Source organism: Cygnus atratus, chromosome 20 (genome assembly GCF_013377495.2).
Source record: "Cygnus atratus isolate AKBS03 ecotype Queensland, Australia chromosome 20, CAtr_DNAZoo_HiC_assembly, whole genome shotgun sequence".
In the NCBI taxonomy this organism is placed as follows: Eukaryota; Metazoa; Chordata; class Aves; order Anseriformes; family Anatidae; genus Cygnus; species Cygnus atratus.
In genome coordinates this window covers 10,213,989-10,240,606 of record NC_066381.1, presented here as the reverse complement: position 1 = coordinate 10,240,606, position 26,618 = coordinate 10,213,989, and the positions used below count along the sequence as shown (strand labels likewise).

The window sequence follows — 26,618 nt, the reverse complement described above, 5'->3', positions numbered from 1 at the left end:
AGCGACACCGCCGCGACAGTCAGCTCTTGGGAGGCTGGAGCCAGGTCTGGCAGGCAGCGGCGGAGACATTTTGTGAGGAGCTGGGGTTTAAAGCAGGAAGGACTGGCATGGCAGCGAGGCAGCCGGGAGCTTGGGGGTGGCTTTGTCCCCAAGCCCACCTTCCCTGCGTGTCGGGAAATGGCCCGGGGGGGCGGCAGCAGCTTGGAGGAGGTGGGCAGCGAGAAGGGGAAGGGGCCTCGCCGCTGCCTTCCCTCCTCTCTGCTTAGCGGTGCCTGGGCGAGCACAGAGAGGGAAACGCGCAGCATTCGTCACCGAAGGGATTCTTGGCGCTGGCTGGAGCAATCGTGCCCTGGAGAAACTTGCTCCAGGAAGCCCGACCTGCTGTGAAATCCGTCCGGCTGAGCTTATCCCCAGCTGGTGAGCTCAGCCTCGGCCGGGGCTGTTTGGGTGGGATTTGTTTGTGTCCGCTGGGCTTCGTTTTACTGAGAGCTCCCGGAGGAGGAGGCCCCCACCGTGCCTCCTCCCGTCACCCGGTCTGGCCCCAGCTGGCGTTACAAGCGGTGAAGCTGGGTACCCAGAACCCTGCCATCGCCCTGTCCCCAGTGACTGCCACCTGTCCCCAGGCTGTGGTGCAGGGGGGTACACGTGGACGGGGCTCAGCCCCCGCCTCACCCCCGAGCCCAGCTCCCACGGAGCCTCGTAACCCCGCAGCCTCCTCCCAGCCCTTTCCCAGCACGAGTGTGTTGTGCTGGGGCCTGGCAGTCAGAGGCAACAGGCGCGGCAAGGAGGTGCTGAGCCTGGCACAGGCGCGTTGGAAGCTTGCTGCCTTCCCTGCTTTGGAGGTGCCCTGTGAAAGGAGAAAAACCTGTTGTTTCTGTGCTTTGATGCTCTGCGAGGGAAAGATCCCAGCCCTGCTTCCCCAGGAAAAGAAAACTTTTCTGGTTCCCCTCCTGTCCAGCTGAAGGAACGCAGCTCTCCCCTCTCCAGAGATCTTTTCTCCCTGACACTTTCCAGATGGCCGAATTATTTAGCGCTACCCAAAGCGCAGAGCTCGGCAGCGTTTGGTCAAAGCAGGTCACGTTCGTGGTCCTGTTCAGGCCCTTTGGGGCAAAGGGGGGGTTCCTCACGTGTGCCGGGTGGGGATGCAGCTGATTTTGGGGTGTTCGGAGCAGGTACAGCGCCAGTGACTGGCTCACATACTGCTTTTTTGTAGAATTCATCGCATAGCAGACTGGGCAGGAGCAAAGGCAGTTTCTCTTTTGGTTTAGTGTTAAAAGACAACAGGGAAAAGCATTTACAGCTTTGTCCCTTCCCTTGGCGCTTCTGGTCTGTGCGATCTCAATTTCTACGGGCTTCATGTCAACCTTCCGTAGGTCATTTGCTGCTGCTGCTTTCCTTTAAATAGTAGCACTTACTAGGTAGCTTGGTGCCACATCCACGCAGCCACTGTTGTGCATTTATCTCCTCTCCTAGTGAGAAGCTGATGGGTACAGACTCAGGCAGTTGTGTGACCTTCACAGTCCAGGAATGTAGACTTGAGCATTTTGGATCGTTTTGATTTTATTACAAACCAAAATTCTTCACATTCAGTGGCACCTCAGGTACACAGGATAATTACTCTTGGGGGAGGGGGGCAGAAGCAAACAAACAAAATCTAAAGCCAAACATCTTAAATAGGCATCGGTATAGTTACAGGTTAGGCTTTTCAACGCGATCCCCAGCTCGAGAGCAGCCAGCATCCTGCCTGCTTTGGCCATTAGGTTACTCACGGAATGTTGTTTCAGTTAACGAATTGCACCGTACATTAGCAGTGGAAGCTGATAAACAATTTACTGTCTGGTAAACCATGCCAAGCTGCATCTGCAGAGGACCATCCTCGTCACCCAACTGCACTTTCAAATGCAAATGTTTTGTGGAGGTCTCCCGAAGGATGCTCTGATGCGACTGGGTGCTTTGTGGCTGCGCAGTGACTCGCTGCACCTTGTCCTGGCTTTGTCGGTCAGCTGGGTACGCGCTGCTAACGCGGAGAGAGCGAGGGCCCACGTTCAGGTTGGCAACAAAGGCTGAAAGCGCACGCCCTGGGTGGTTTGTGGTGTTCTTCACTTGTTATCTTTTGTGAGAGAGAACGTCAGGGTATGGAGTGGCTTTTTATTTATGTTCTGAAAGGCTGCTCCGCTCCGCTTGTAACATCCAGCCTTTCCAATGAGCTGGGGCGACCAAATCAGAAGACTTAAAGTGAAGGATTATATAGAACTTGGCAATCGCAGATCAAGTAGGGAGCAGATGAAGCTTATTGGTTTGTACAGCGCTCTCATGCTGTGATATGTGCTAGTATCACATAAAAGTAACAACTGCTGAGGAGCTTCCCTGGAATGCCCTCTCCCATCCTTTATCATAATTAAGTTAAAAAGACTGGACCATTGCAAGCTCTATTTTTACACCCTCTGGCATGTGCTATCTCCTTTGAAAGCTGACACTTTCAGGAAGGAGTACGAGAAGGGAGGGGACCCCGTTTCTATACCGTGTACTCACACAAAGTAAAAGGGTGACTCCTTATGTGCTGCCCTTCTGTCCTTATTCCATGTCACTGTCAGAGTAAAAGTACTGTGATTCTCTTTTTAGTTACAAGAGGTGTTAGAAGTGAACGTCCGTTCACATTTAAGATTAACTTATAAGACATACGACCCTTTCCAGTGCTACGTGGCTGTGTAAATCTGACAACAGCAGTGTTAAACAGCAGAATTAAAAGGAAACCAGACAAGGAAATATCAGTATTCACACAATTTAACAAAGCTTCCTACTTCTTTTTACAAAAAGAAGCTCCTAAAGATTTTAAACAATGGGAAATGTCCTTCATTCAACACTGTTAAAATGTTTCACCACTGTCCAAGTGACTTCAAACCTTCTCCACATCTGTCTGCTCCGGCCAAAGCACTTCTGCCTGTCCTCAGGCTTTCGTGATGTACCCTTCTCTGATAAGGAAGTCATAGATTTTCCTGGTCTTGTTCACATCGATCTTGATGAGCGCTCTAGCTTGTGCAAGTCTCAGGCCTCCTTGTTTGTTACACTCGTTCACTAAAGCAGCTTTATATTCTAAATAGGCTCCAGGGACTAACCTCACCATCTGACAGAGCTGGAAGACAAAAGGCGAAGTTAATAAACACTAACGCTTGTCACGCTTTTCCATTCTGTGATCTCTGCTGGGGGAGTAACATTGTGAATATTTTTCTGAAAACATTCCCAATGTATTTTTTTGTGTGGGGGAGGCACAGGGTAATTGCATTACGAGCTGTTTCGATCCACAGGTAGGGAGAGGAGGAGCTTGCTGGCTGCTACATTCAAAAACATTCCTGACTGAAAAATAAACTAGGAGGATGAAAGCAAGCTCTCAGCTCACAGGAGCGTAACTATGAGTGTGTCCTGCGTGGGCGTTGTTCTTTACAGACCAAGGGAAGTACGCATGCCAAAGAGACTTGCAACCGGCAATTCAGCGCGCTGGACAGGAGCCAGGGAGGGCATCTGTCTATTAATCCCCTGCAGACTAAGTCTTTAATATCTTTCTACAAAAGCAGCTACGCACACAACGCTTGCCCCCTCCAGAAATCCAGGAGGGAAACCGTGCAGGGAAAACTGCGCATGAAAACTGCACTTCGTGTTTGGAAGTTTGGCAAAAGGCACCACGAGGCGCTCCTGCAGGCTTCAGAGAGCTGCTTTCAGAGGCTCCTGCGCTCTCGGTTAGGTTGCAGCGCTCCCATTTAGTTTCCAAATACCAGCTGCCTTCTAGATGGTGAGCTGTATTGCTCCCAGTGGAGAAACCGACTGTCTCCTCCTTTTAATAAGGAAATGCTTAATGATTGCTCCTCATTGATAGGAAATTGCGGAATTCAGAGGAACTCAGACTTTATGTCTCAGCTGACAAGGAAATCAGATTCCCCATACACGCTAATGTCCTAGTCACAATTATTTATACACTTAATGGAGCCAGAAATGCCATGTTCCATGGTGAACCTGTGATCTGATTTTCAATGCTGCCATCCCCAGTGAAGGGGAAACAGTTTGCACACAGAGGGAGATCTCTGAAATACATCCGCGTTTCACAAACACTGAAACCTGCCTTGTGGACAAACTAGGATTATGACTTCTATTTAAAAACAAACAAACCAACTAACCGAACAAACAAGAAAAACAACAAACAACCCCAAACATTTTATTTCAGTAGCTTTTGAGAGCTGTCTTTCACTGAACAGCTGTATTAAAGGGTAGGCCTGGAATAGGCTGCAAAAGAAACTTAGCCACAAATGCTAAGGCCCCTTACAGCAGGCCCCTTACTGCTTCATTTCCCTCTCCTGGGGGCCGTGGTCCTGTTTCTGGCTGTTTTGTTCATCTTCCCCCTGCCTCTGAGTACTCGAAGTGACTACAAGAGTGCTCTATGTGGCTCTGCAAGCTCCAACACCAGGCCAAGCTTAACGAGTCATTGCTTAAAGAAAGCCAAATTCCCCACTCTGCTGTGTGTATACAAAGAGCTTGATATACACATTAAAGAGCAGAAATATGGAAAAAACAAGAACACACTTATCACCTCTGTGATTCACAGCAGTGTTAAAGTCAAAACAAAACAAACAACCACAACTGGTTGAGGTTTGGCTTTGAGATACCTAGAGCACAAGAGGAGCTGCATTATTCAGGCTCAGTGATCTGTCCAGTGAAGGCCTTAATGAAATCCTCTACCACTTTTAAGTAGATGTTCATTAAGAAAATATAACCCTTCTGCTCGCCCTGGAGCATAATGGAGGAAGACAGTGTCATTTCTGGACGTTATAATGGCATGTAATGACACCTTGGCTCTCTCCACCTTTCTTTGCTAAATAAGGTAATTTGCTGCAGCCGTGTTGTACATATTCACTAACTGCAATTAAGCTGACTGGAAAGAATGAGTGGCTATTGTGAGCAGGAAAAAGTTGTCAGGGCCTACAACTGCTGTGATGTTCACAGCACCTGGGACAGATGGTGCGAGTACACCTGCGCTGTGAAGATAATATTGGATATAAATTACCTTTTCATTCCCTTCCTTACCTCCTTCTCCTTCTCATTGAGTTTCTCTGTCCCTGGCAGACCCGTGAGGTTCAGTGGGGGGGCGCTCCGTCTACCTGCGGAGACAAGAACCAAAAACCTTGACAAACTCTCCCAGCAGTTTGGAAGTGGCAGGGTTAGGCGTGTTTTCACAGAGGCAATTAAATCCCCATGATGTTAACCTGGTGTGATCCACGGGTTTATACAGAGAATTATTTAGGGCTTAACATAAAAATGACACTGTTTTGATAAGGCATGGTTTTGCAACTGATGTAATTAAGCGCTGTGAATACTTGTGTGAGGGCTCCTGCGCTGCTAACGATGCCTCAGCGGCTTTTGGGAGGAACAGGAGGACAATGGCCTTCTGTCAGAGGGGAACTGGCCGTGTGTAAGCTGGGCTGAACCTCCTGACGAAACTCCTTCAGCCGGGGTCGGGGAGTTCAGAGCTGCGTGGAGGTGTTGGAGCGAGGGTGTGCCCCGGGCGTGCGCAGCGTGCAGGGCTGGCCCCCAGCAGCTGTGCAACAAGTACCTCGTGAGGATGGGAGATTACTTACTGCTGGGGTGAGCAGGTGATTTCTCTGGCTACACTGGCAACTTCCTGAAGCAGAGTTCTCTTTAAATGCCTTTAAATATGATGTGGATATTGCAAGCCAAATGCAGTTAATGGATTTATTTTTGTCTGTAATGATAAACACTCCTGAAAGAAGTATCTGTCACAAGGTGGTCTGATAGTTCTCAATTTCACAATTGTTTATAACTTTGCGGAACTTTAACTGGTGTAGCTTAAACTGTCACAAGGGCTATCTGCAGGTTTTTGTTGTTTTTTTCTCCCCCTCGCCAAGTTCCAGAGCTCAGAACAAAGCTAGGGATATTTACTGACATTTTTAGAAAGCCTGCTGACCCTGTGCGGTGGGCTGCAGAGCTGGCACTGTCAGCGATAGCCCTCTGGCCCAGGACAGACGTCCCAGATTTGGCAAAGTGTGCGATCCTGGAGAACCTGCAGCTCCGTTTTCCCAGGGCCTGTTGGCCACTGCTCCAGACCCCGTCTCTGGGGTTGAAGTCTCTCTCCCCCTGCCCCTGCAGGAAAGGTGGGGGGGCCTGGCTGGGTGGGGAGTCTGGTCAGGGAGAGAAGCCCTTAAGAACTTAGGGAGTGATTTCCCAGCACTGCTCCCTTCCTACAAGGCCTGTACCTCGCGTGCAGCGATGAGACATTGCAGAATTTGGTTTTGCTTTTTTAAGGACCTAGGAAATGACACACACATACAAACTACATTAAAGAAAATATATTAGGGCTGCAAATCCGAGATCTCAAAATCTAGAATTAAAGTTAAGCAACGTTAATTTGCCCTCTTGTATATTCAGTATGATGCAGCCTTTAATTATACAGACACGTGGCCGTTTTTCCACAGTATCCCTGCCTTATTCAGTATGCAGGATGTTCACTTAATTAGCAACTATTTGGTATTTTGTTTGGGTTTTGTTCAACATGTGATACTGGTTGTAAATACTGCGTGCTATCTGAGTTCCATAGGCAAAACAATTCATTTTCTCTTGGGCTCTTCTCCCTTACTGGCCACAAAATAGTTCACAACCGATTGATTTCATTCGTACTAGCCCTTCAGCTGAGGGGATGCTATCTCCACTTCATGGTACCCAGTCTGAGCTGCACACTGCTACATTCTCTCCAAAACAGCAGATTTTAGCTATCACTGAATAGGTTTAAAACACAGTGTGTACTGATTTCTGCAGTGACTAATTGCTTGGTATTTTGACCCAAATTTCCAGGGCTTCTGTGGCAGAAATGAGGTAGAACATGTAGACTTAGCGGCCACCTAGGAGAAGTTTGGTTCAAGTGGTTTATGAGCATCCACACAAAAACTATAACGGAGAGACAGAACTAGAAGCTGGTTTTCCTCAGCAACATTGACAGCCTTGTACTAAAACTTTATCCTCGTCTCACTGCGTGCCGTTTGGTGACTGCAACAAATGAGGCTATGAGTGTACGGAGGCCTTGTTCACAAGGGCCTCGACTGATCCCTGAATCCGTCCTTACTGGGCACTGAAAGAAGCAGGGCTCCTCTTGCTGCTTTATTGCCTGCTTCTTTGGTAACTCTTTTTCGACATCCTTTCCTCCCAGATCTACATTCTGTTGGGTTCATATTGCTATGGTATGTCCTATATGGCTCCATTAAAAACTGGATTAGCTTTATCTTTTAAAGGTAAAATTTTGTTCTCATGTGAAAAATATTTTCTATTCTGCCTTGTTAATGTAGCTTTAGGATGGGTTTTCAGTCTGTAAACAGAAAAATCCAGAAATTCAGCAAAAATATAGGCTTTGCATGTGGAATGAGTTGCAGGTTGAGGCAACATTGACTAAATCAGTTCTTAACTGTAAGACTTGAGGACTGACACTTCTGTACTCAAGAAAAAGAGTCACTCTTCAGCTGGTTGTCTGAACAGTATTACTGATGTATGGCTGGCTGGCTTTTTATCACACACCATCATCTAACAGTTACCTGAATTTGAAGGAACTGGTACTGTGGGAGTCAGGCCAGAATCACTGAAAAGAAAGGAAAATTTCAATTTGTCGTCATGTTTTGTAAGAATAACTGTGTATATTGGCCCTGAGACTACTTTTTTCCAACTTCTAATTCAACTTGCATAACCCAGGCCCTGATCTGAAGTCAACAGGATTTCTAAATATTTACCACTCCCAGACTGAAGACCATGTCTGAAACGTTTTTTTTTTTTTTTTTTTTTTTTTTAAAAGAATGAAAGATTCAGTGGAGACTGGGGAAATTACAGATCATCTTCTCAGATCACGTAGCATACAGGACGCACTTCCTTTGCATCGCAGCTTGTTCCCTCAATTAAAGTGCTTGTGCAGGGTGACTAGACATTAATAATGCTGCTACAGCTAAAATAATCTGAAACATTTTTAAGTGTCATCTCTGCTCTCATTAATATCCTAAAAGACCTCATCTCCCTCCATGACTTTATTAACAGCAGTTAAGTTCCTGAAGTATAAAATACAGAAAACGGAGACTTTGAGCCCACGCTAGTCACTTCCTTGCCTGAATTTCAGCAAGCGTTATTGCTCTTATCTAGTTTCTTGCCCTTCTGAATTTTGCAGACTGTTCCTACTGTAATAAATTGGGAATGCATTCATTATTACCAGACAGAAGTGTTTCTGTACCTCTCTGACTACAGCTTGTGTGTGAAATGCAGTCTTACTGTAACCGTACATATCAGCTTGTCGACTGAGCCACTGCTGGCAGGCACTGCTGTCCTGGATGTACTGCAGGACTTCCGACAGCATCGTGCGCTTCAGGCGTTCCTCGTCTCTTGTCTTCTTCAGGTGATCGTACGTTCTCGCACCTGGAGGTAACAGAGCACATTCTCTCCAGCTGCCTTAGTCAGAACTTTCAGACTGCTGTTTTTCTGCTTTAGGAAATCAGGCAGAAACTGTTCTCTAGCCCTGGACCAGACTCTGCTATTCTCCCTCATGACAACTACTTGGCATAAGAAGGTATTGGACTGCACCCCACACCCCTCCCTGCCATCAATTTCAGGCCAAAAACAAATAAAAAGGAATTCCAGGATACAACAGGCCATTTTATTTATTTAGAGGTATTAGCCTTCTCTCCAGACATCACACTTGTTGACAGCCAGTCAAAGTGCCCAGAGGTCCAGCACTAGCACCACTGTGCAATGCTGTACATTTCTCCTAGAACTTTTGTGGAAGGGTGACTAAAGCAGAGCTTGGCTAGGCGGCGTGTTCTCCTAGCTGATGGCTCAAACCAACTCTAAAAAGCACAGCAGATAAGATTACTGCTAAAGCCTTGCTCACTTAAAGAGCTAGGTAAACACATTTTCAAAATAAGTATCTTTGACTTCAACACATCCTAAATACTGCAAATTCATCCTTCCACACCTTGAGGAATGGGAATGGGCTGAATAATGCATCAGGTACTTACTACAGAAATTGGTGATTCCTGCTGCTCTGTATTCCTGCAGTCGTTTTATTTCCCTTCGCAGCTCAAATTCCACTGGTTTACCCCAACAGGAAGCAGAAGGGAAATCCAAAAAAAAAACGAAACACCAAACGTGGGTCAGTGGGGATGGCAGTGAATGGTGGTGTACTAGGAATATTCCTATTTCTTTTTTGTCTAGGCAGCTGGGCTATGAAGTGTACAGAACCACAGACAGGGTTAACCTCTCTGCACAAGCCCGTATCAGATCTCAAACTCATTGTCTGTGTCATAACACACTTTGATCACAGATTTAAGCTGTTTTCTAGCATCTGAGTGCTCAGAAAAGTTATTTTATCTTCATGCTTTGACAGTTTCTTTGCTGTACCCTGGACAAAGCAAGTAACAATAATGTAGGATTTCTGGAAGGCATTTCAATAGGGCTGAAAAACTACTCATCCAGGCTCCTGTAGAGCATCCAGTGCTGTCTTTGAACTATGATTTTTGTAACTGGACCTTCTAAAATTTTTCCTTGTAGACAACTCTTTCTGAAATTGCTAAGATTAAATACCCACATTTCTTATGCTCAGAGATATTTACTGCGTGTAGCTGTTACTAGCTGGCTTCAATGCATTGCTTGGATTTACAGTGAGCCACTCTGATTGTCTCAAATTTGTTTAGTCATAGTACTCAGGAAACCTGTGTAATGTGCGTGTGCACTTGACTCTCAGGTTAACGTGAGGACTTTGCTGTCACTGCCACAACAAAACTAAGCTCAGGACTAGCACTCACATGTTGGACTCATGATTTGCAGGATCATGCGTTTGGTATTCAACACAGTGTCCTGAAAACACAGTCACAACTATTGAAATGCTTTGTTCTTTCTAATGAGCAATAATCTTCCCAGTTTAAGTCACAGAATTAAGCAGGATGTAATGACTTGTATTGGAATTTGACTAAATGCGTGCTGTGATTATGCACAAAGACTCGGGATGATTGGATGATTCGGTGATGGAACAATGCCTCTCCCTTTAAGGTAAGGAACGTAATGACAGCTGTACTATGTAATTACATACACACATAATAGTTTAATAGTTTAACGCATATCTTTCAAAGAATTCACAATTTGCTGCCAGCTCCCTATCTCTCAATACAGACACAAGTTTTAGGGACTTTGTTCTTTCAATGATACGCAGTGCCAGTAAAGGAACAATGGTGTTTGATAAGAAAATACTACTTTTAACATGTGACTAGCAGGTTTGGTCAACTGGGAAATCAAACAAAGCACCGGGACACCCTTTAGTGGAAAGAAACGCTTGCTACACATGTAATGTATCAACCCACAAACACATTTGTTTTTCTGAGGTAGGCAGACCAGGGAGGAGGAGAAAACAACCTCCTGCCTTCCAGGAGTGGTATATATTTAGGAAAGGCTGTAGATGATGCAACCCCTTATTATACCTGTTGAAGAATGTATATGCTAAAATCCTCAAAATACCCACATGCATGGCTTTCAATGAACTTATCATGCTCTACTGGTCCAAGAATTCGTGCAAATCGTCGCATTGTTTCATAAAGGTCTTGAACCTCCTTTGGATATCGTCTTTCCAAAACTACAGGGGGGAAAAGTGACACACTTTGTCAGCAATGTCTTTGGACTTGTGAGATTATGTTGAAAAGACAGAGGTACTTTCATGGTAACTACTAATAGCTCCCTACACTTGGGTGTGATTTGCACCAAAATGGTAAAACAAACAAACAAAAAACAGTGGCTAAATTCACAGATATGCCCAAATTCCATTAGTTGCAACAGATGCTGAGATACTGACGGGCAAAGTACTTAGGAAAAATGCCTCTACCATTAGTACTAGTAAACTAAATTAGTGGTTGTATTCTTTTCCTTTATGTTGGTAAGGCCTGTATTTATAAACAGTAGCTTGAATAATGGGGCCAGAGTGGATTGAGGCCCCCCAAAAATGTTGGAATGCTAACAAATTTCCACAAATCACTTTCAGCTATTATAATAAAACATCAACCAAAAAGCCCACATAAAGTTATACATAAATTATTTGTATCCTATATTACTCCTACTGTAAAAACATTAATTGAGGGGAACTTGGAGGGACTGTACTAGCCCCTGTGAACTGCCCAAACGTCAAGATTTGGTATGCTTCTTTGCCATTTTGGTATCACAACTACAAATTTATTAGTAAGAAGCAACAAAATTATACAGCCCTTGCAATTCTAAAGCCATAAAGGACAATATTTAAACGTTCTTTGATAATTTTTTAGACTAGTGAGATGCATTTAAAAGACCTAGATTTCACCTCCACCCCTCTCCCTACTCAGTGCGGAGACTGAAATGCTCTTGAAGAGCAACTCAGAAGCACTAACTATACCACTGAGCTGGGAGCAGTTAGAGCCAGCCAGCTGGAAATGGCTGGAGCAGGAGGAAATTTGGTGGAATTCAGAACAACTGAGTATGGTCCCATATGCATAAACCATGCTGGTGCACTGGAAGCAATGAATATACATGAATTTGTCCCCCGATTAGAGGCCACTTTAAACAGTTACACTTGGTACTCACTCTGAAATTTTCTGAGGTTGATTAGGCCGTGATCTCTTATAATTCTGTAATTAAGAGCAAAATGGCATTAACAAAAGGCATTTATTCACGTGTTACCTCATAGATACAAAGTCTTTAGAAGACACTTTGATTTAAACTATCACAGGGGCCTAAAACTAGACACACATTAGATTTCTATAACCCTGGCTAGCTGAGGAACATGACGCAGTGATGCAGCGAGGTTTTAATCAGGGTAGGCTTTGGATAGTGGTGTGCATTAGTCCAGCTCTGGCAGCACTAAGCACAAAGGGAGCTACAGTTGCTTTAAAGGGTTTGAAAATTCTTTTTTTAGACACAGATTTCGCCTCTACAGTGTCTTGTAACTTGTCTTTCCAAAACTGGAAGCACAGCGAATGTCTCATGAAGCATGATTTCCAGCTTCAGCAATGTCCTTCTACTAGAGCAAGGGTGAGAGATGGAGGGTAAATGTTGTCACTGGGAGCAGGATGGAGGAGATTTCCATGACAGCTTGGATTTTAAAAGGAAAATGTTTTAGATAACTCATGAGTTTGAAATGTTCATGACAGGATTGGGGAAATGAGCACTGTAATAAGGCAGGTAAGATATTTACAAGGGGATGACAAATACATTTGTCACAGGTTTCTGGAAATGTCATGTGGCCATTGCTATGTGGCAACTTGCTCAACACCCGACTTGATTCTTGCAAATGGTACGAGATACCGCACAGCTAGGCTCATCAAGGTCAGCTTGGACTTTGCTCTATAAAGCCCATTCCATTTTCTTCACTATGTATAAAAGAATGTTCCTGTCCCATGTAGAGATGACCTACTGAGGGTGACATCAGCATTTTTACATCATTTTCCGGATTTTTGTCCCATCCAGCTGGAGAAACTTTACAAAAACTGACTGATACCGGTTATGTAACTGAGCCGTATAGCACTTTTTTATTAAGAGATGATGCACCAAAATGGAAATTATACCACATAAATATTTTTAATTTATGAATTATAAAGAACCAGGTCAATAGATATCAGCTCCTAACCTGTCCTTCAGCAGAATTATGTTGTATTAGGAGAAGGAATGGAGGAGTCTTGCTACAAATTACTAATTCTTCCATCAGGCAATAATACAGCAAGATATAATTTTAAATATTGAACAAAGTATTTGAAAGTTATAATAAAATTGAATTTGATGAATAGATTGAGTCATTTGAAAAAGCTGTCAAATGAACTGAATAAATTATTCAAACTCATGCCAGCAATATAGTTATCTTCATTATACATTGTGAAAAAACTAACTTATGGACCACTAAGAGTCAAAAAAAATGATGTAAGCATTTCTATGGAGAAAGTATGTTGGGGGGGGCTAGCAATTAGTCACAGACTGATAGCTTTTTTCCCCCTTAAGTAGCAAATAAATTATATGCAGTCCATTGACATTACATGGGGAACAAAAAGAACAGAGATTTGTCGTCTTTTCTGGTTCCTACCTCTGGATCTGCCACCAGTTTCCCAGATATTATTTCAGTTCTCACCCTGCAGAATGACCATGCCATCTCCTAAGGTGTCCTAGAAACTTAGGTTTCTTAAATATAACTGGATTGGGGATAGTAATGTGTAGAGCACTGTGACTGTGATTTTCCTGCAATAAGGAGCATTGGAAAATAGGCTTTTCAAAATTAATGACTTGTTTTGAGTGTTCAAAGGAGAGTTAAGGTGTGTAGAGGTCCTTTGTAACCCACGTGTACAAAAAAAGGATCAAGGCCTGTTAATCTGTGTTTTCTGCCTTGGTACCATAGCTAAAGCCATATGCTTGATCTGAATCCATGCAGAGAAGAACTACACATCTAGAATGAAGCCTGTCATGCAGACCTCATAGCAGAAGGTCTCCATACCTGGCAATTGTCTGGAAGGGTGCTACAGGAAATTAATTATGCTTAGTATTAGGACAGCACTGGGGGACAAAACATGGTAACGAAGCAAAGGAACATAGTTATTGCTTTATTGCTTCAAAACTCACTTTTTTCTTCTCTGTCTTTCCTTTAACCTGGAATGATAGATATCTACAACTGCGATCTTCAGAGCTGCAAAATAGAAAAACAAAGATTAGAAAATACATAATGAATCACTGTGTTAACGCTAAGTTTCAAGCCCTTATAATCATGGCAGGCCGAAATTGTCACTTTGATGTTTGAAAAATCCCATGGTAATTTTATAGGGGCATAAACCCACCAGAAATTAATATTCTTCAGACTGCACACGTTATCTGTAGGAAGTTTCTCTTGCTGCTTTCAAACACGTTACTGCCTGTAAATAGGAACTTGGGTAGATCCTGAGAACTCTTTTCCTTTATACAATCTTGGACTGTTTTACCATTAGCACGTATTTGTTCCTTCATACATGCCATTGTTAAATATTCCTTCTCCTGAAAAGTAAGTTTATCAGATTTAAGGATCTGAGGTACCACTTTTGGACAAAGGCTTCTTTGCACATAATGAGGAACTCCAAAAAATAGAAAGGCAAAGTTCTGAACTGAGAAGATTCAAAGTAGCCTTTGCTACGTCTAAACTTATCTATCTGCTAGAAGAACAAAGAGAATAGTTCACGGCAATGTGGAGAAGTACAGGAAAAAGCCATGCTCATTAGAAATCATATCCTTTTCAAAATGAAATCTGTCTGCAGTCCTGGCTGATCCACTCAGAGATCCTTCAGCTTCTTTTTCCTATGACCATCAGGTTAATAAACTTTTTGGGTAAATTCTCAGAAGAAAAGATAAGGAGACACCTATCACCTTTCCTTCCCTCATTTTGTTAAATAATACACAAATTCTAGGTCATTAAATGAGCGTAGAGTTGGTTGGCTTTTTTTTCCTTTACTTTAAGCATTTCAGTATGCTCCCAGAAGGAGCCAGGCTTAAGACTTGACAGTGGGTTTACAGTCTGCAGAGACAACATGCAGCTGCTTGAAACTAGGCGAGAACACGTCCCCTTTCAGCCCCCGCTGCTGCGTAAGCAAAGGTGGCCAGAACGTGTCAGAATCCAGAATCCACCCCTGCTCCTGTAGTTACAAGAAAAGAGCAAAACCGATACTGGCTGTTTATTGATTGGACTCTCCAATAAATAATGAATAAGGCAATTAAGAAAGAAGTGTGGTTATGTGGTTACGTGTCTATTCTAAAATATGTGTTTATGTGTAAACACCAAGAAGCCCTTAGCCTCTAGGCAATTCATCTGTGCAGTCTGCTGGGTAATACAATTTCTTATAACCAGGGTGAAAGCCCAAGGGCTGTGCACATCAGCTTAGGTGCCATCGCTTTTGAGTTACACTTGCTGATCCTCTATTAACAGAGAAGTCTTGAATTTATACAAAACTGATTTGATGTTAACCTAGGAGCAAAAGATTATGTATGAAGGCAGGAGGGGTAGTACAACGTTCTCACTTCTTTTTGGAAATCTCTTTCAAAAGCAGTGTTCAAGAACCACCGTGTATTTTCATAAAGGGTATTTAAGTTTCCTAATTTAAGAGCAGGCACGGGTAGTGAATTCTCCTTGCTTAAATGTGGGGATAAGAGAACGGGAAATGCAGTAAGTTAAACATGAATGAAATATATTACTAAGTGTTGGAATCAGTGCCAATTTATGGAAAATATTTTTGTATTTTTAAACCCTGTGCAAGCTAAGCTAGCATGTTATTTTCTGGGGTATGTGTGGGCAGAATTTAATGAGTGCATGCACAAATTGCACTGGAGAGCCTCTATAAATATCACAAGCAATTGTGCACCAATAAGCACTGCATTTTGATGCTTTCACCTAAGTGCACAATATTCTAAAAGAAATTACGATCAACTGGGGAGGGGAAGGAACATTCATGAGAATAAATTAAGGGAAAAAGGGAACTTCTGTGTACAGAAAAAAGAGTATTTACTGCCACATGTTCTTTTGGAGGGCCTTTTGTTTTTGATAAACGTATTCACAAAGAGACAACTGATTATAAGACCTGGAATACAGGAATAACTCTGACTGTTGTACTGTTACCTGCTGCACTGAAATGAGAAAAGAGACACTGTACGAACGAAAATGATTTGACTGCTCTTTCCCCCATGGATTATGCTAGGGAGTTACTTGTTTGTACTGGTAACTGAAGATAAGTTGCCATTCTGTGAGATGGTCAGAGTAGCTTTGCAGGATCCAGTGATAGGCAGGAATTCAAGGCTTCTTTCTCCGTTCCAAAAAATCAAAATATTTTGGTTTCTTAAGACAGTGTCCAAAACAGTTTCTTTACTTTTCATTCCTCTTCAGCCTCATTTGGTCTGCAAAAACTTTTGAACGCTAATGAGTGAGAGCTTTGTTTCATGCTAACTAACCTCTGCTTGGCATGCAAGGCCCAAATAATGGGAAGAATGCAAACTAATCAAAGCGAACAGGCTGCGTATCCAGAGTGTGCCTGGTTGGTACAAACTTAATGGCTACAACCCAAATTTACTCCCCCTAGAGGAAAGCAGGACTCTAAGCAAACAGGGTATCTACCTGCAGAGTGTGTCAGAACCCTCCATAAAAGAATAAATACCATGTAGTATTTCGGCCATTGTCTTGTATCTTATGGAAGGAAATTTCACTATTGTACAGCCAGAGTTGCAATTTATTCCCACTCACTTCTAAACGTGCAGTTTCAGCGATTACTTGTCAGCATTAGAAGCAAAAAATCATTTACGTGAGAGGGAAAGGGGAGAAAAAGCCTGAGAAAAGGTAAATTACTAATATTATAATTCAGTCTAATGGAAACTTGTAATTCACGAAAATATTCAAGCTCTCTGAGCTTGAATAAACTGATGAATTTTTCATAAACCTGATAATTAATCTATGCTGCAAGACCTTATCGGGGCTTTTCTGGGTGATAAATGTGGCAAACCGCTGTTTTACCTCTACCTTAAAAAAAAAAAAAAAGTTTACTATATGGCCAGCAAAGAATTTGTCTCAAGCAGGTGTAGTGGAAGACAGCCACAGGGCTGCTTTTCAAGGACACTTCTGCGAGATGCAGTGTAAGAAGTTTGCCAGTGGGCAGGGCTGGGGTAGTGTGGCACCTAAGAGCCGTTGCCGGCACGTACCGAGACAGGACAGGCATCCTTGGGAGCGACTGCCAGAACTTGTGCCTCCAGGGCTGCCTTGCAACCTCCTCTGCCTGCAACTAGAAAGTGCAAAGATTTCCTAAGCAGTCCGAGCGCCTGCCCCTTCCTTCAGATCCAAATGCTGAACCATTTTGTACGGTATTAAGTCATGCAATTAAGCTGCAAAATATTCCCAGCGAATCAAGCAAAGTCAGCATCTGAGATCTTTAAAACTGCAGGACAGGAAGAGATGTGGCTCCTTCCTTTTTTCTTCTAGCTTGGAGAAAGCAAAGATCTAATCCCAAAGTTTCTTTTAGAAAAGAATTCTTTCCCTCCCTGAGATGCCTCATGTAAGAGAAAAACAGCTGGCTAGACCCTGCGACTTCATTTCTGTAGAGGCATTCTCTCTCACGTAGGCAGATCCAGAACAGCTGTGGGAAGGGAAGCTGCCAAAGTCCCTGAGCTAAGAGATCGAAAATGTAGTTGGTCACGCTGCCTAACCTCTGCCAAATGGAGTTTTCACAAGGCAAAAGCCTGATGTTCTGTACTAAATACGCAAGACAACTAAAGAATGGACTAAAGAACACCCAATGTAATTATCAGGCAAAATATTTGACAGACAGAAGGAAGTATTTTTTCACACTACAATGTAATTAAATTGCAGAACTCCTAACTCAATTGTGCAGCTCAGGGCTACAGGATGTTATGGGGGCAAAAATACAAATATATATATAGTTCCAGCAGTAGTTAGCTAAGTTCATGCAGGACAGATTCCTTGGTCAAAATGGTCTGAACACAACCTGTGGCTCAAGAAGTTACTAAATTAATGACTGCAGGAAACTTGGAAGATACACCAGGAAAAATATCAGCTTGTACTTGTCCTTTCTTACATTCTTCTGTGTGTCTGCTTTGGGGTACTAGCAGGATACTTACCTAGACAGACCTTTGGTCTGGCTCTGCATAGCTTTATGATATTCTGAACGGAAAAGGAAAGCTGATTTTTGCAGTCAGATTTACAACTTAAACCAGGAGGCTGGTAGGAGACATCTAAATTGGCTGAATTGTGCAGGGGGAGGAAGAAATGTGTGAGGGGTATGGAAGAATGTGCTGATAAACAAGCTTGAATCAACATTAAACCAACAATTAATGAAGAGAACTAGGAAAGTATTTTGCTTTTCCAGTTTACCAGGGCTCACTATAGGACATGGAAGCAATAAAATATGTTTTAATAGTAATAAAACAGTGGAGAGATGGCACAATGCATCTGTGACAAGTCCAAAAGCCAGCTCCCCTTTCAATAAAAGTTAAAAGGGAAGAGAGATTGATGTATGATTCTCATAACCTTTTTTGTGCCAAGGGAGTTTGCATTCCTTAAAACTATGTGTACACTGCTAAATTTCAAACTGATTTTGTAAGTTTGGAAGGACTGTCTGTACGTAACAGGATTTGTCTGTCTCCAAAGGGTGGTAAGACTTTAGCTGGGAACAGCCTGACATAGATGGAAGAATTCTGAAGCATAAGCACAGTACTTTTAAACATTATGTGTACTTATAAATGTGGGAAAAAAGTATGATCTTTACTTCTCTATGGATTAAAACCTAATTTTAATACTTTCTGTTATTTGGTATCACAGAAACTCAGTAGCAGTAAGCGAACTCATACAACAACCCTCGTCACGTGCAACTAATGCTGCTGTAACTCTGCTATAATATGGTGTGCACGTTTAACACAGTTTCAGTGTGTTGCACATAGACTTGCATGATATTCCTCCTCGCTGTCTGTTTCAGTATCTATCTAAATAACAGGTTTCCTAAAGGAACAGTGGTTGGAGTAACTGGCAACTCTTCTAAGAGTATAGATATAGTAGTAGAAAAGGGTATTAGCAACAGAGGGGAATGTGTTCCTCTTCTTTCTGGGACAGAACAAAAGCTGTGCCTTGCTACGATGCTCACACACATTGTGTAGATGGAAAAAGTACCTTTCAGATAGGAGGGGAGGTAATATCAAGGCGTGGTATTTCTGGCTGCAGTAGTTCTGTAGGTCTTTTTATTCAAACACTGATGTGCCTGTCTCCAGTCACACTGGCAGTTTAGATACTTTTGTTCTACCTAGCTATACTTCCTCTGCAGTTGATACTGGATAAAGAATCATCTGTGCTTTTCCTGAAGAGCTGCCTAGGTCTGATGGAGACTACTCAATTTGGGTCATGTTCTACTTTACAACTGGTTACACTTCAGTAGTGAGTAAAGTGCACTATGTGATATGTAAGTACCATTTGTACATCAGTTGATTAAGAGCTTTTAAAAGAAATTTGAAACAGAGGACCATAGAAATGTCAGTGTTTAAACCTCAGTAGACAGAACAGAGATCATTAAAAATGTATGTTTGCTTTAAAATAAGGATGTAGAGGAAAAAAGACCCAATAAAACACTGTGTGCGCACTGTGAAACATTGCTTTCAAACAATGTGTGAAAATATGGGACTTACCATGCAGAATGTCTGAATCATCTTCTACAAAATCAATATCTCTTAAATCCCACTCAGCATAGTTGTCAAACTCCTGTTCAGAGGGGATTAATAAACTGTCACTAGCTAGCACTAAAAAACTGGTATCAAGTTTCAGTACACATGTAAGTACTGAAAACACAGACGCTTACACATGCATGGCTGTACAAGGTTCCATCCTTGAGCAATGTACATCACAGGGGAACTTAAGTTCTGGCTGTAACCAGAACAGGATACGGTCACAGGATAATGAGAATTAATCAGGTTCTCCCCATGGCTCCCACACTGTGGTGAAAATTCTGCTCAAACATATAAAAACAACACACCCCTCTATGGTGGAATTCATCCCTCTATGTATAGGAGCTTGTTTTGCAACAGGAATTGGGGCCCTGGACCCACAGCTAAAAACACTGAAAACAATGCAGCCTTTCAAGAGACCTCTGGATCAGGCTCCTGTGTGCTTCTCCAAGGCAAATGAAATAGAAGCATACTGAATCCGACCCCTTTTGCCAAGCATCCAATTCATGACATCGAGTCTGCTTGAGTAAGAGCCGTTCACAGTGGACGCCTGGTGGCGGCAGCAGCCTCACAGCCCGGGGACTCTCGGGTTGCCTGCTTGCTGCTTTGCAGGCCTGCAGCGCCACCTCTGCAATTAAATCCTTGGTTTAATCAGTCTGCCCTGTCATTCTGCCGATGACTTTTCTATGAAGACTAAAGACCTATAGGCAGAGCCATGCAAGCACGTGTTTGCTGATCTCACATTCAATAGCAAATATAAAATAATGAGAGAAGAAAGAGTCTTACCTCGACAAAGTCAGCTCTCGCTGGCATATACCCAGCCATATCTCTGGAGAGCAAGGAATCAAAAGTAGGCCGTGGGGGGTCATCAGCAGCTGAAAAAAATACAGGTTTTCAGTTGTTGTGTAGGGCTTGGGGTCTTTTCTAACACAAAAAGATTGTAAATAAGTGTATCTTTTGAACAAAAGTGGGGATAATTAGTTGAAGAAAAACACCCTGATTGGGGTTTTATGCAGGGTTATATTCAGAAGCTTATTGGGAGAAAAATACAGTAATCTCAGATCTTTGCAGTATTCTTGAAAGTCAAACACAGAAATTCAAGGTAATAAACAGGCTATAAAACATAAACTCTGCATTTCAGAACTCAGCATCCCCCTGGTAAGCCTCTGCCGAGACTTGCTCTCAGCGTGCAGGTTCTTTTAGTTAATAGCAACAGGGGTGTTAAATCTGCCACCTTCTGGGTGCCATTTACAGAGAGCTGCAATTAAAGCTATACAGCTCTGAAGTTTTACAGCGCTTCCCAGCTGAGGATCTCAGTGTTTTACAGACAATAATGGACCAAGGCTCACAACAAACTTGTGAAGGAGCTGAGCGTTATAAGTCCCATGCTACAGATAAAGAAAGCTGAGGCACGGAGAATTTCTCTTGGCCCATGTCACATAAAAAAATCAATGACAGCCAGGAATAGAACCAAAATTGTCCAGTTCCTACTGCTTTAGCTCTAAACACTTTATAATGAAATTTAAACCTCCAGATATCAAGCAATCTTTTTGCCCAGCTATTTTGGGGAGCCTTACACTGGAACAGCTGACAGATTGGGGAAATTGTAAAGACGTTCAATTTAAGTAAACCTGGTCATTTGTTAAATTGCTGAAATTCAACACATACTTTTTAAAAGCAGTTTTGAAAAGAGAGGTATGAAATCAGTATTGCTTAAAGGGAGTGATATTATGACAAATTTCACCAGCTAGGCCTGTACAAAACAGCTAATCAGATGAAATATTTTAGAGGTAGAAACATCTTTTCAGTTAAAATTGCTACACAGGGTCTGGCAAAGATAAGCAATCACCTCAACACTGGGGTGAGAACGCACACTGGTAATTACAAGAAGCACATGCTGTTATTTTGAGCCACATGTGAGGCAGCTTTGAGGTAGCTTGTCTTTTGAATTAATATGTACATCCAGACTTTTGCTATGGTGATTGCTGCGAATGACCGTTTCTACTGGTCTGGCAGAAATTTCTGGTTTTCAGCAGCTGATGTCTGTATCAGGCCACTCTGTTCCTTCCCCTTTCCCACTGAATTTGTAGTCATTTATATCTGATACAGCAATGATTTAGTACGGTGTACAGAAAACCCTACACCGTTCAAGTTAGCCATAAAAACAAGCTCTTCTTTTGGGAATGAAAGTGAACTCTATTGTGTGGTATATGTCTTTCTCCAGAGGCTGCTATCTCAATTTCTGAGGAGCAGAGACCTTGCAAGGAAGCTCCCTGTGTGTGCCAGCAGGCAGGGGGTACTCACGGTGGAATGGGATGGCCGTTTCGCTGTGCTGTGCCTCCTCCACCTGCTTCAGGTTCAGTAATGTAGATGCAAACAAGGGGTTGTTGATAAAGTGTTTCATATAATGTTTCTCACACTCCTCCTTGGATTTTGTACACATCTGGTTGGCTACGTCCTGCCTGAAGTGGGGAGAAGGGGAGGCTTAATATGAATTACACAGAAATATTGAATTCTTTTCAAAACATTGGTCTCAGATCTATAATGAATATGCTGTAGGATCTAGTCAAAAGGGACTAGATATTTCCAGTAGATTCACTCTTCCACCATACTAACGCCTAGCCAATACTTCGATGTTTGATTGAAGGTACTGGGCTTGGGAGCACTTTTTTGGTGATGATGTCAGTTTTCAACCTTAATTATGACTGTACACATAATTAGCACTGTACACATAAGAACTCACAGTTCTCTTTCTGAATAGTTTGGTGTTCTGTACTTTTAATATAGCAATTTTTTTATGAAAGAGAAGAGGGTTAACTCACGCCTACAGATCTCCTTTCCTTAAAGATGCATAAAAATCCTGTAGCAACTACAGAAATTAACAGAACATACTGTAAAAATATTAAATATTTCCAATGGTCTGTTCTAAATGTGACAGAAAAGCAGGATACAAACAAACAAACAAAAAACGATACCTGGCTAGTCAACTGTAAGCAAACTGAAACCAAACGGGATGAGAAACTGCAGTTGCTTTTTACACAGGAGTAAAATGAGGCACAGAAAATCTCGTGCAATAGTTGAGTTTCTTCAAAAATGGGTGACTTTAATGTGAATGGAGGGAGCTTTGTGCTTTGCTGGAGGTGCCCTGCGTCACACAAGAGGCCTTCAGCAATGTCCTTGTATACCTAACAGTTGAAAACAGCATCTGCTACCCCAGTCTTCTGCTTTAGCTGCTAAATTAGCGTCTCACCCATGATGAGTCACTGAACATTCATCGTGCACTGATGCATTCAACAGTGCAATCCAGTGAAATGAAAATCTACCCATCATCCGCTGAAATTGGCAGAGCCGCTAAACTCTCACCAGTTTCCAAATCCACAGTCCATCACAGCTTCTAGCAGTGCCATTTCCTCTTGAGCTGTCCAGTTAGGATCCAAGACAGGGAAATCTGAAGTCTGGAGAAAAGAAAAAAAAAAAAAAAAAGGCTAATCAGACTGCTGTGATTCTCTGTTATAATCCATCAGATGGATGAAAAGCAAAGAAGCTCTAGACTACAGGGCAACACAGTGTATAGTACTGGCAGTTTTAAAATTTTTACCATCTCATGAATCCTGATAACTGTTGAATTATTTAAGCTATTGAGTCATCACCTACAGTAAGGACTTGTTTGTTCTTACTAGTTTTTTCTCCTGAATACACTGTTACATGTTCTACCTACCAGCTGTAATTTGACAGTTATGTGATGAAACAGTAAAAATTACGAAAGACTTTTTAAGCGATACATTTCTGGGGGAGAAAAAAACAAGAATAAAGAAACAGAAGTTGATTCATCACGGTTAAAGATCTGGTAAGTCTAGTGAGATGCATTGTGCTCTCTAGGCAGAATAAAAAATGTACCTTTAAATGTCTCCACTATTCCACTGTGTTCCAGGTGGACGTTTTTCTTTACTCTCAAGGAAGACTTTTAAAAATAGTTCTAAACCTCTGAATCGAGTAATTGTATCAGTTAACATTTTCACGTAATATTAGTAAGCAAATTCTAACTCCTGGGAAGTTACAAGAATTCAAGATTGAGTAGGTATAACCTAAAGGGAGCATTTACCATTATCTCGTAAGTATGATCACTTTGATGTTTCTTGTATTCAAATCCTCGCGTGAAACACTGTAGAACAAAAGATTAGCATTATGTTACTCTCTCACTTCTGTCCTGAAAACATTTTAACCAGCTTCTTTTCTCCTTTTATTCTCTGACCACTGCGCATATGAAATATCCAACATATCCAACCCGATATGCTAAAAATGATATTTATTTTTTCTGATTTCACTTTAGAAAAAATGTATAATGGTAGAACAATCTGTGTTAAAATAATTGAGAAGCTTTGTAGTGTTCTTGTCTCTTGCACCAGGACAGTTTGCAGGTATTTTCACCACTTAAATTTCTGTTTTTTTTAAGGACAGGTAAAAGAACAGAAATACATCCAATGTACAAAATATGGTTTTGTTGTACATACCTGAGCATAAGGATAAGCTCCTTTTTCAGTATTAGAGGTTATTTCCATTTTTTAATCATAAATAATGCAAACTTATTTAATAATTAAAACCAGTAGTACTTTCTGTGGTTATTTGACCACACATAAGATTTTTAAATAACCATATCTGGCCACAGTTATTGTAAATATTGCAAATTTCCCCCTAATTTCCTTTTCCATTTGAAAGGAAAAAAAAAAGTTGTGGGGACAGGGAAAGGGTGTTGATGGGTTTTATTTTCTATGCCATAAAAAATGCCAGCAACAATACCTCTCTAGACACGCAGCAGCATGCTCTGTTACACAGTCAGGCTGACTGCGTGTATTTAGGTAGCTTTGGCTGCCTTCACAAAGATCTCCTTCGGCTGCTCATGCCTCAGTTCTTCAGCCTCCCATATTTTCTTTGTCATTTCCCTGTCCCTGAGCAAATAAGTGTGTTGATACAAGTTTGCAGAGATCAGTTATTAATGTGCTTATGGAACAGCCTGGCACCGGACAGGCCTTTGATGACTTTCTCAAAGAAATGAAGGTCTTTGCTTTTATCCTTGCGCTCACCTGCAAGCAGAGGAGGAAGGGAGGAGGCCCGCACTCCGCACACTTCACGTAGGGCTCTGTGAGGTACGAAGAGCAGCCTCGGCACGGAGGCTTATCAAAGGGGTCATCTGTGAAGCCAAAAGTAAATCTCATGCAACACAAACATGGCACTGGTTTTACAATCACCCCAAATCACTTGTGTCCAGCAATTTAAAATGAATCTCTTCCCTACTGCAGCTTCTCCAAAGATCTGTTAAAAGCTCCTCCTTCAGCTAGAGTTGTAAGGCAGATTTTGGCACTTCATCTCTGCTACAGACCCGGTGCACTGAGGGCCAAACCCAAACGTGTGCAATCGAGTCGGAATCAAAGACGATCTTCTCTGCAGCAGCCTCCTGGTACAACTCAGCAGTGCTGCCCGGGGCTACTGACCAGACCCACGGCCGTCTTTATGGAGCACGCTGCACAGAGAGCTGCAGCCTCCCAGCCACCCGCCCCATCTGACTCGAAAAGCATATTGCTGCGGTTGGAAAGGCATCACCTCGACGGTTCTGTAACCCGTCCAAGCCTCAGACTCTGCTCAGATTGCTGAGCAAGGAGTGAAGCGCTGCCCTGCAAGTTCTTATTCTGCTCATTGCAAGGTAGTCAAAACACTGTCATGAGCAATATTTTTTTTTTCAAAGAAAATGGATTTGAACTAGCCCAACTATGAAAAGTAGACAGAAACAAAGACCCAAATCATTCATGTAGTCACGCTGTTGAGAATGTGATCAAAGAAGTGACCCTGTGGATCAAATATTGCTATTTTTCTGCCTCCCTCCCAGCCAGCTGCCAACAGCTTTAAACAATGCCAGACACTTTCTGGACGTCATCTCGGGGCACTTACTGCTGAAGGAGGCCAGGCGCTCCATTCCTCTCCCCGGCTGGTATCCTTGCTCCTCTGAGTAAAGCTGTCTTGCTGAAAAGCCTGCAGCGTAGGCTTTGCCCTGAGCAGTATGTCCCACAGGGGTGTCCTCTGCCTGCAGGAGTCTTGGGGGAAGTCCTCCTGGAATGTCCTGAAGAGAAAATCAAGAGGGCTGTCAGCAAACGCGGGCCATCTGACATGGCTGCGTGCTTTCTGCCCGTGAGGAGAAACCAGATGCGGAGAGATGCGACGTGTGGCGAGAAGAGACGTGAGGTGCTGGGGATGCTCCTCGAGGGCCCCACCACGGACGGTGACAGAAGTGACCGCAGCGCCAGCAACCCTCGCGGTACCACGGCGCGGCCGCCCTCTGGCCTGCACCATAAGGGATGGAGCCGGGCGGGTTTATAGCCGGGTTTGGCACTTCCCTGCCAAACCCCGTGCGTGACAGTGCCCGCCTGCGACAGGGACCGACATCGGGGTCCGTGGAGCCCAATTTCGGGACCGCGGAAGCTCCGAGCGTTCTCTAGGAGCACGGTGGTGGCAGCCGAGCAGCCCGTGGGGGCTCCCCAAGCGCCCGGCCAGCCCCACACAGTGCTGCCCGCCCTGCACCACTGCCGTGGGGAGCCAAACTCGGCCGTCACGGGCTCGCAGGGACGCTGGCACCCCCCGAGGGCAGCAGGGACGGGGGGGGGGGGCTCGGGCAGGGGCTGGTAACCTGAGGGGGCTGCAGGGCACAGGGCCGGGAGGCGGCACCCGGCTGCCCGTGAGGCGCCGGCCAGCAACGCCTTCGGTCAGAGGCATCCTGCCCGAGCCTGACTCCCTGCGGTGTTAATTACACGTGTGAAACATTAAATTATTTCCACAGTTAACTGGTACCAAGCGGCCCCCCGCGAGCCCCCCCCCCGGGGCGCTCCGCACCCCCGAGCCGAGCGGGATGGGCACGGGGACCCGCGGCACGGCCCCGCCCCCCGCGGCCCCGCCCCCCTCCCCCTCAGACCCCGCCCCACCCCCAGGCCCCGCCCCTCCCGCCGAGGCCCCGCCCCCCGCGGCCCACGAGGTACGTCACGTTGCGGCGCGGTGCCGCCGCGCGCCCCGCGTTACCCCCCCCCCCCCCCCCCCGCCCCCGCCCGCTCCCCGCTGCCCCCGCCGCGTCCCCCCCCATCCCGCCCCCCGCCTCCCGGCCCGCAGCGGGCCGGGCCCCGCCGCCCCCCCCTCACCTCGCGGCTGCCGGGCCCCGCGCGCCCCGGCCTTCCGCGGCCCCGCCACGGCCGTGCGCGTGCGCGGGGCGGGCGGCCGTGCGTGCGCGCCCCCGCCTCGCCCCGCCCCCGGCCGCGGGCTGAGGGAACGCGGCGCGGGCACGCGGCCTGGGCACGGCCGGGCCCGGCTGTGAGGGGGGGGTCGGG

The 26,618-nt window shown here is 44.2% G+C and overlaps 1 protein-coding gene across 1 annotated transcript; it reads right to left on the bottom strand.

The window, feature by feature from the left end:
• Positions 1-1,540: 1,540 nt before the first annotated feature.
• On the bottom strand, positions 1,541-26,514 carry TADA2A (transcriptional adaptor 2A). Its single transcript, XM_035561168.1, has 16 exons — positions 26,433-26,514; positions 25,198-25,366; positions 24,336-24,442; positions 23,357-23,416; positions 22,618-22,709; positions 21,559-21,716; positions 20,041-20,129; positions 19,219-19,291; positions 13,648-13,711; positions 11,629-11,672; positions 10,544-10,654; positions 9,048-9,119; positions 8,316-8,448; positions 7,587-7,630; positions 5,074-5,147; positions 1,541-3,133 (listed from the first exon to the last, which is right to left on the bottom strand). Exons 2-16 carry the CDS (start codon positions 25,220-25,222, stop codon positions 2,948-2,950), a joined length of 1,332 nt encoding a protein of 443 aa, XP_035417061.1. The 5' UTR covers positions 25,223-25,366; positions 26,433-26,514; the 3' UTR covers positions 1,541-2,947.
• Between the last annotated feature and the right edge of the window lie 104 nt (positions 26,515-26,618).

What these genes read in the sequence shown, in the direction of transcription:
- TADA2A (XM_035561168.1), bottom strand. Translation starts at nt 25,222, where the DNA reads ATGGAGCGCCTGGCCTCCTTCAGCA. An exon ending in CGAGAGCTGACTTTGTCGAG is followed by an intron (nt 19,292 to 20,040) that starts GTAAGACTCTTT and finishes CCCTCTGAACAG; the next exon opens with GAGTTTGACAACTATGCTGA. An exon ending in TCAATGAGAAGGAGAAGGAG is followed by an intron (nt 3,134 to 5,073) that starts GTAAGGAAGGGA and finishes TTTGTCTTCCAG; the next exon opens with CTCTGTCAGATGGTGAGGTT.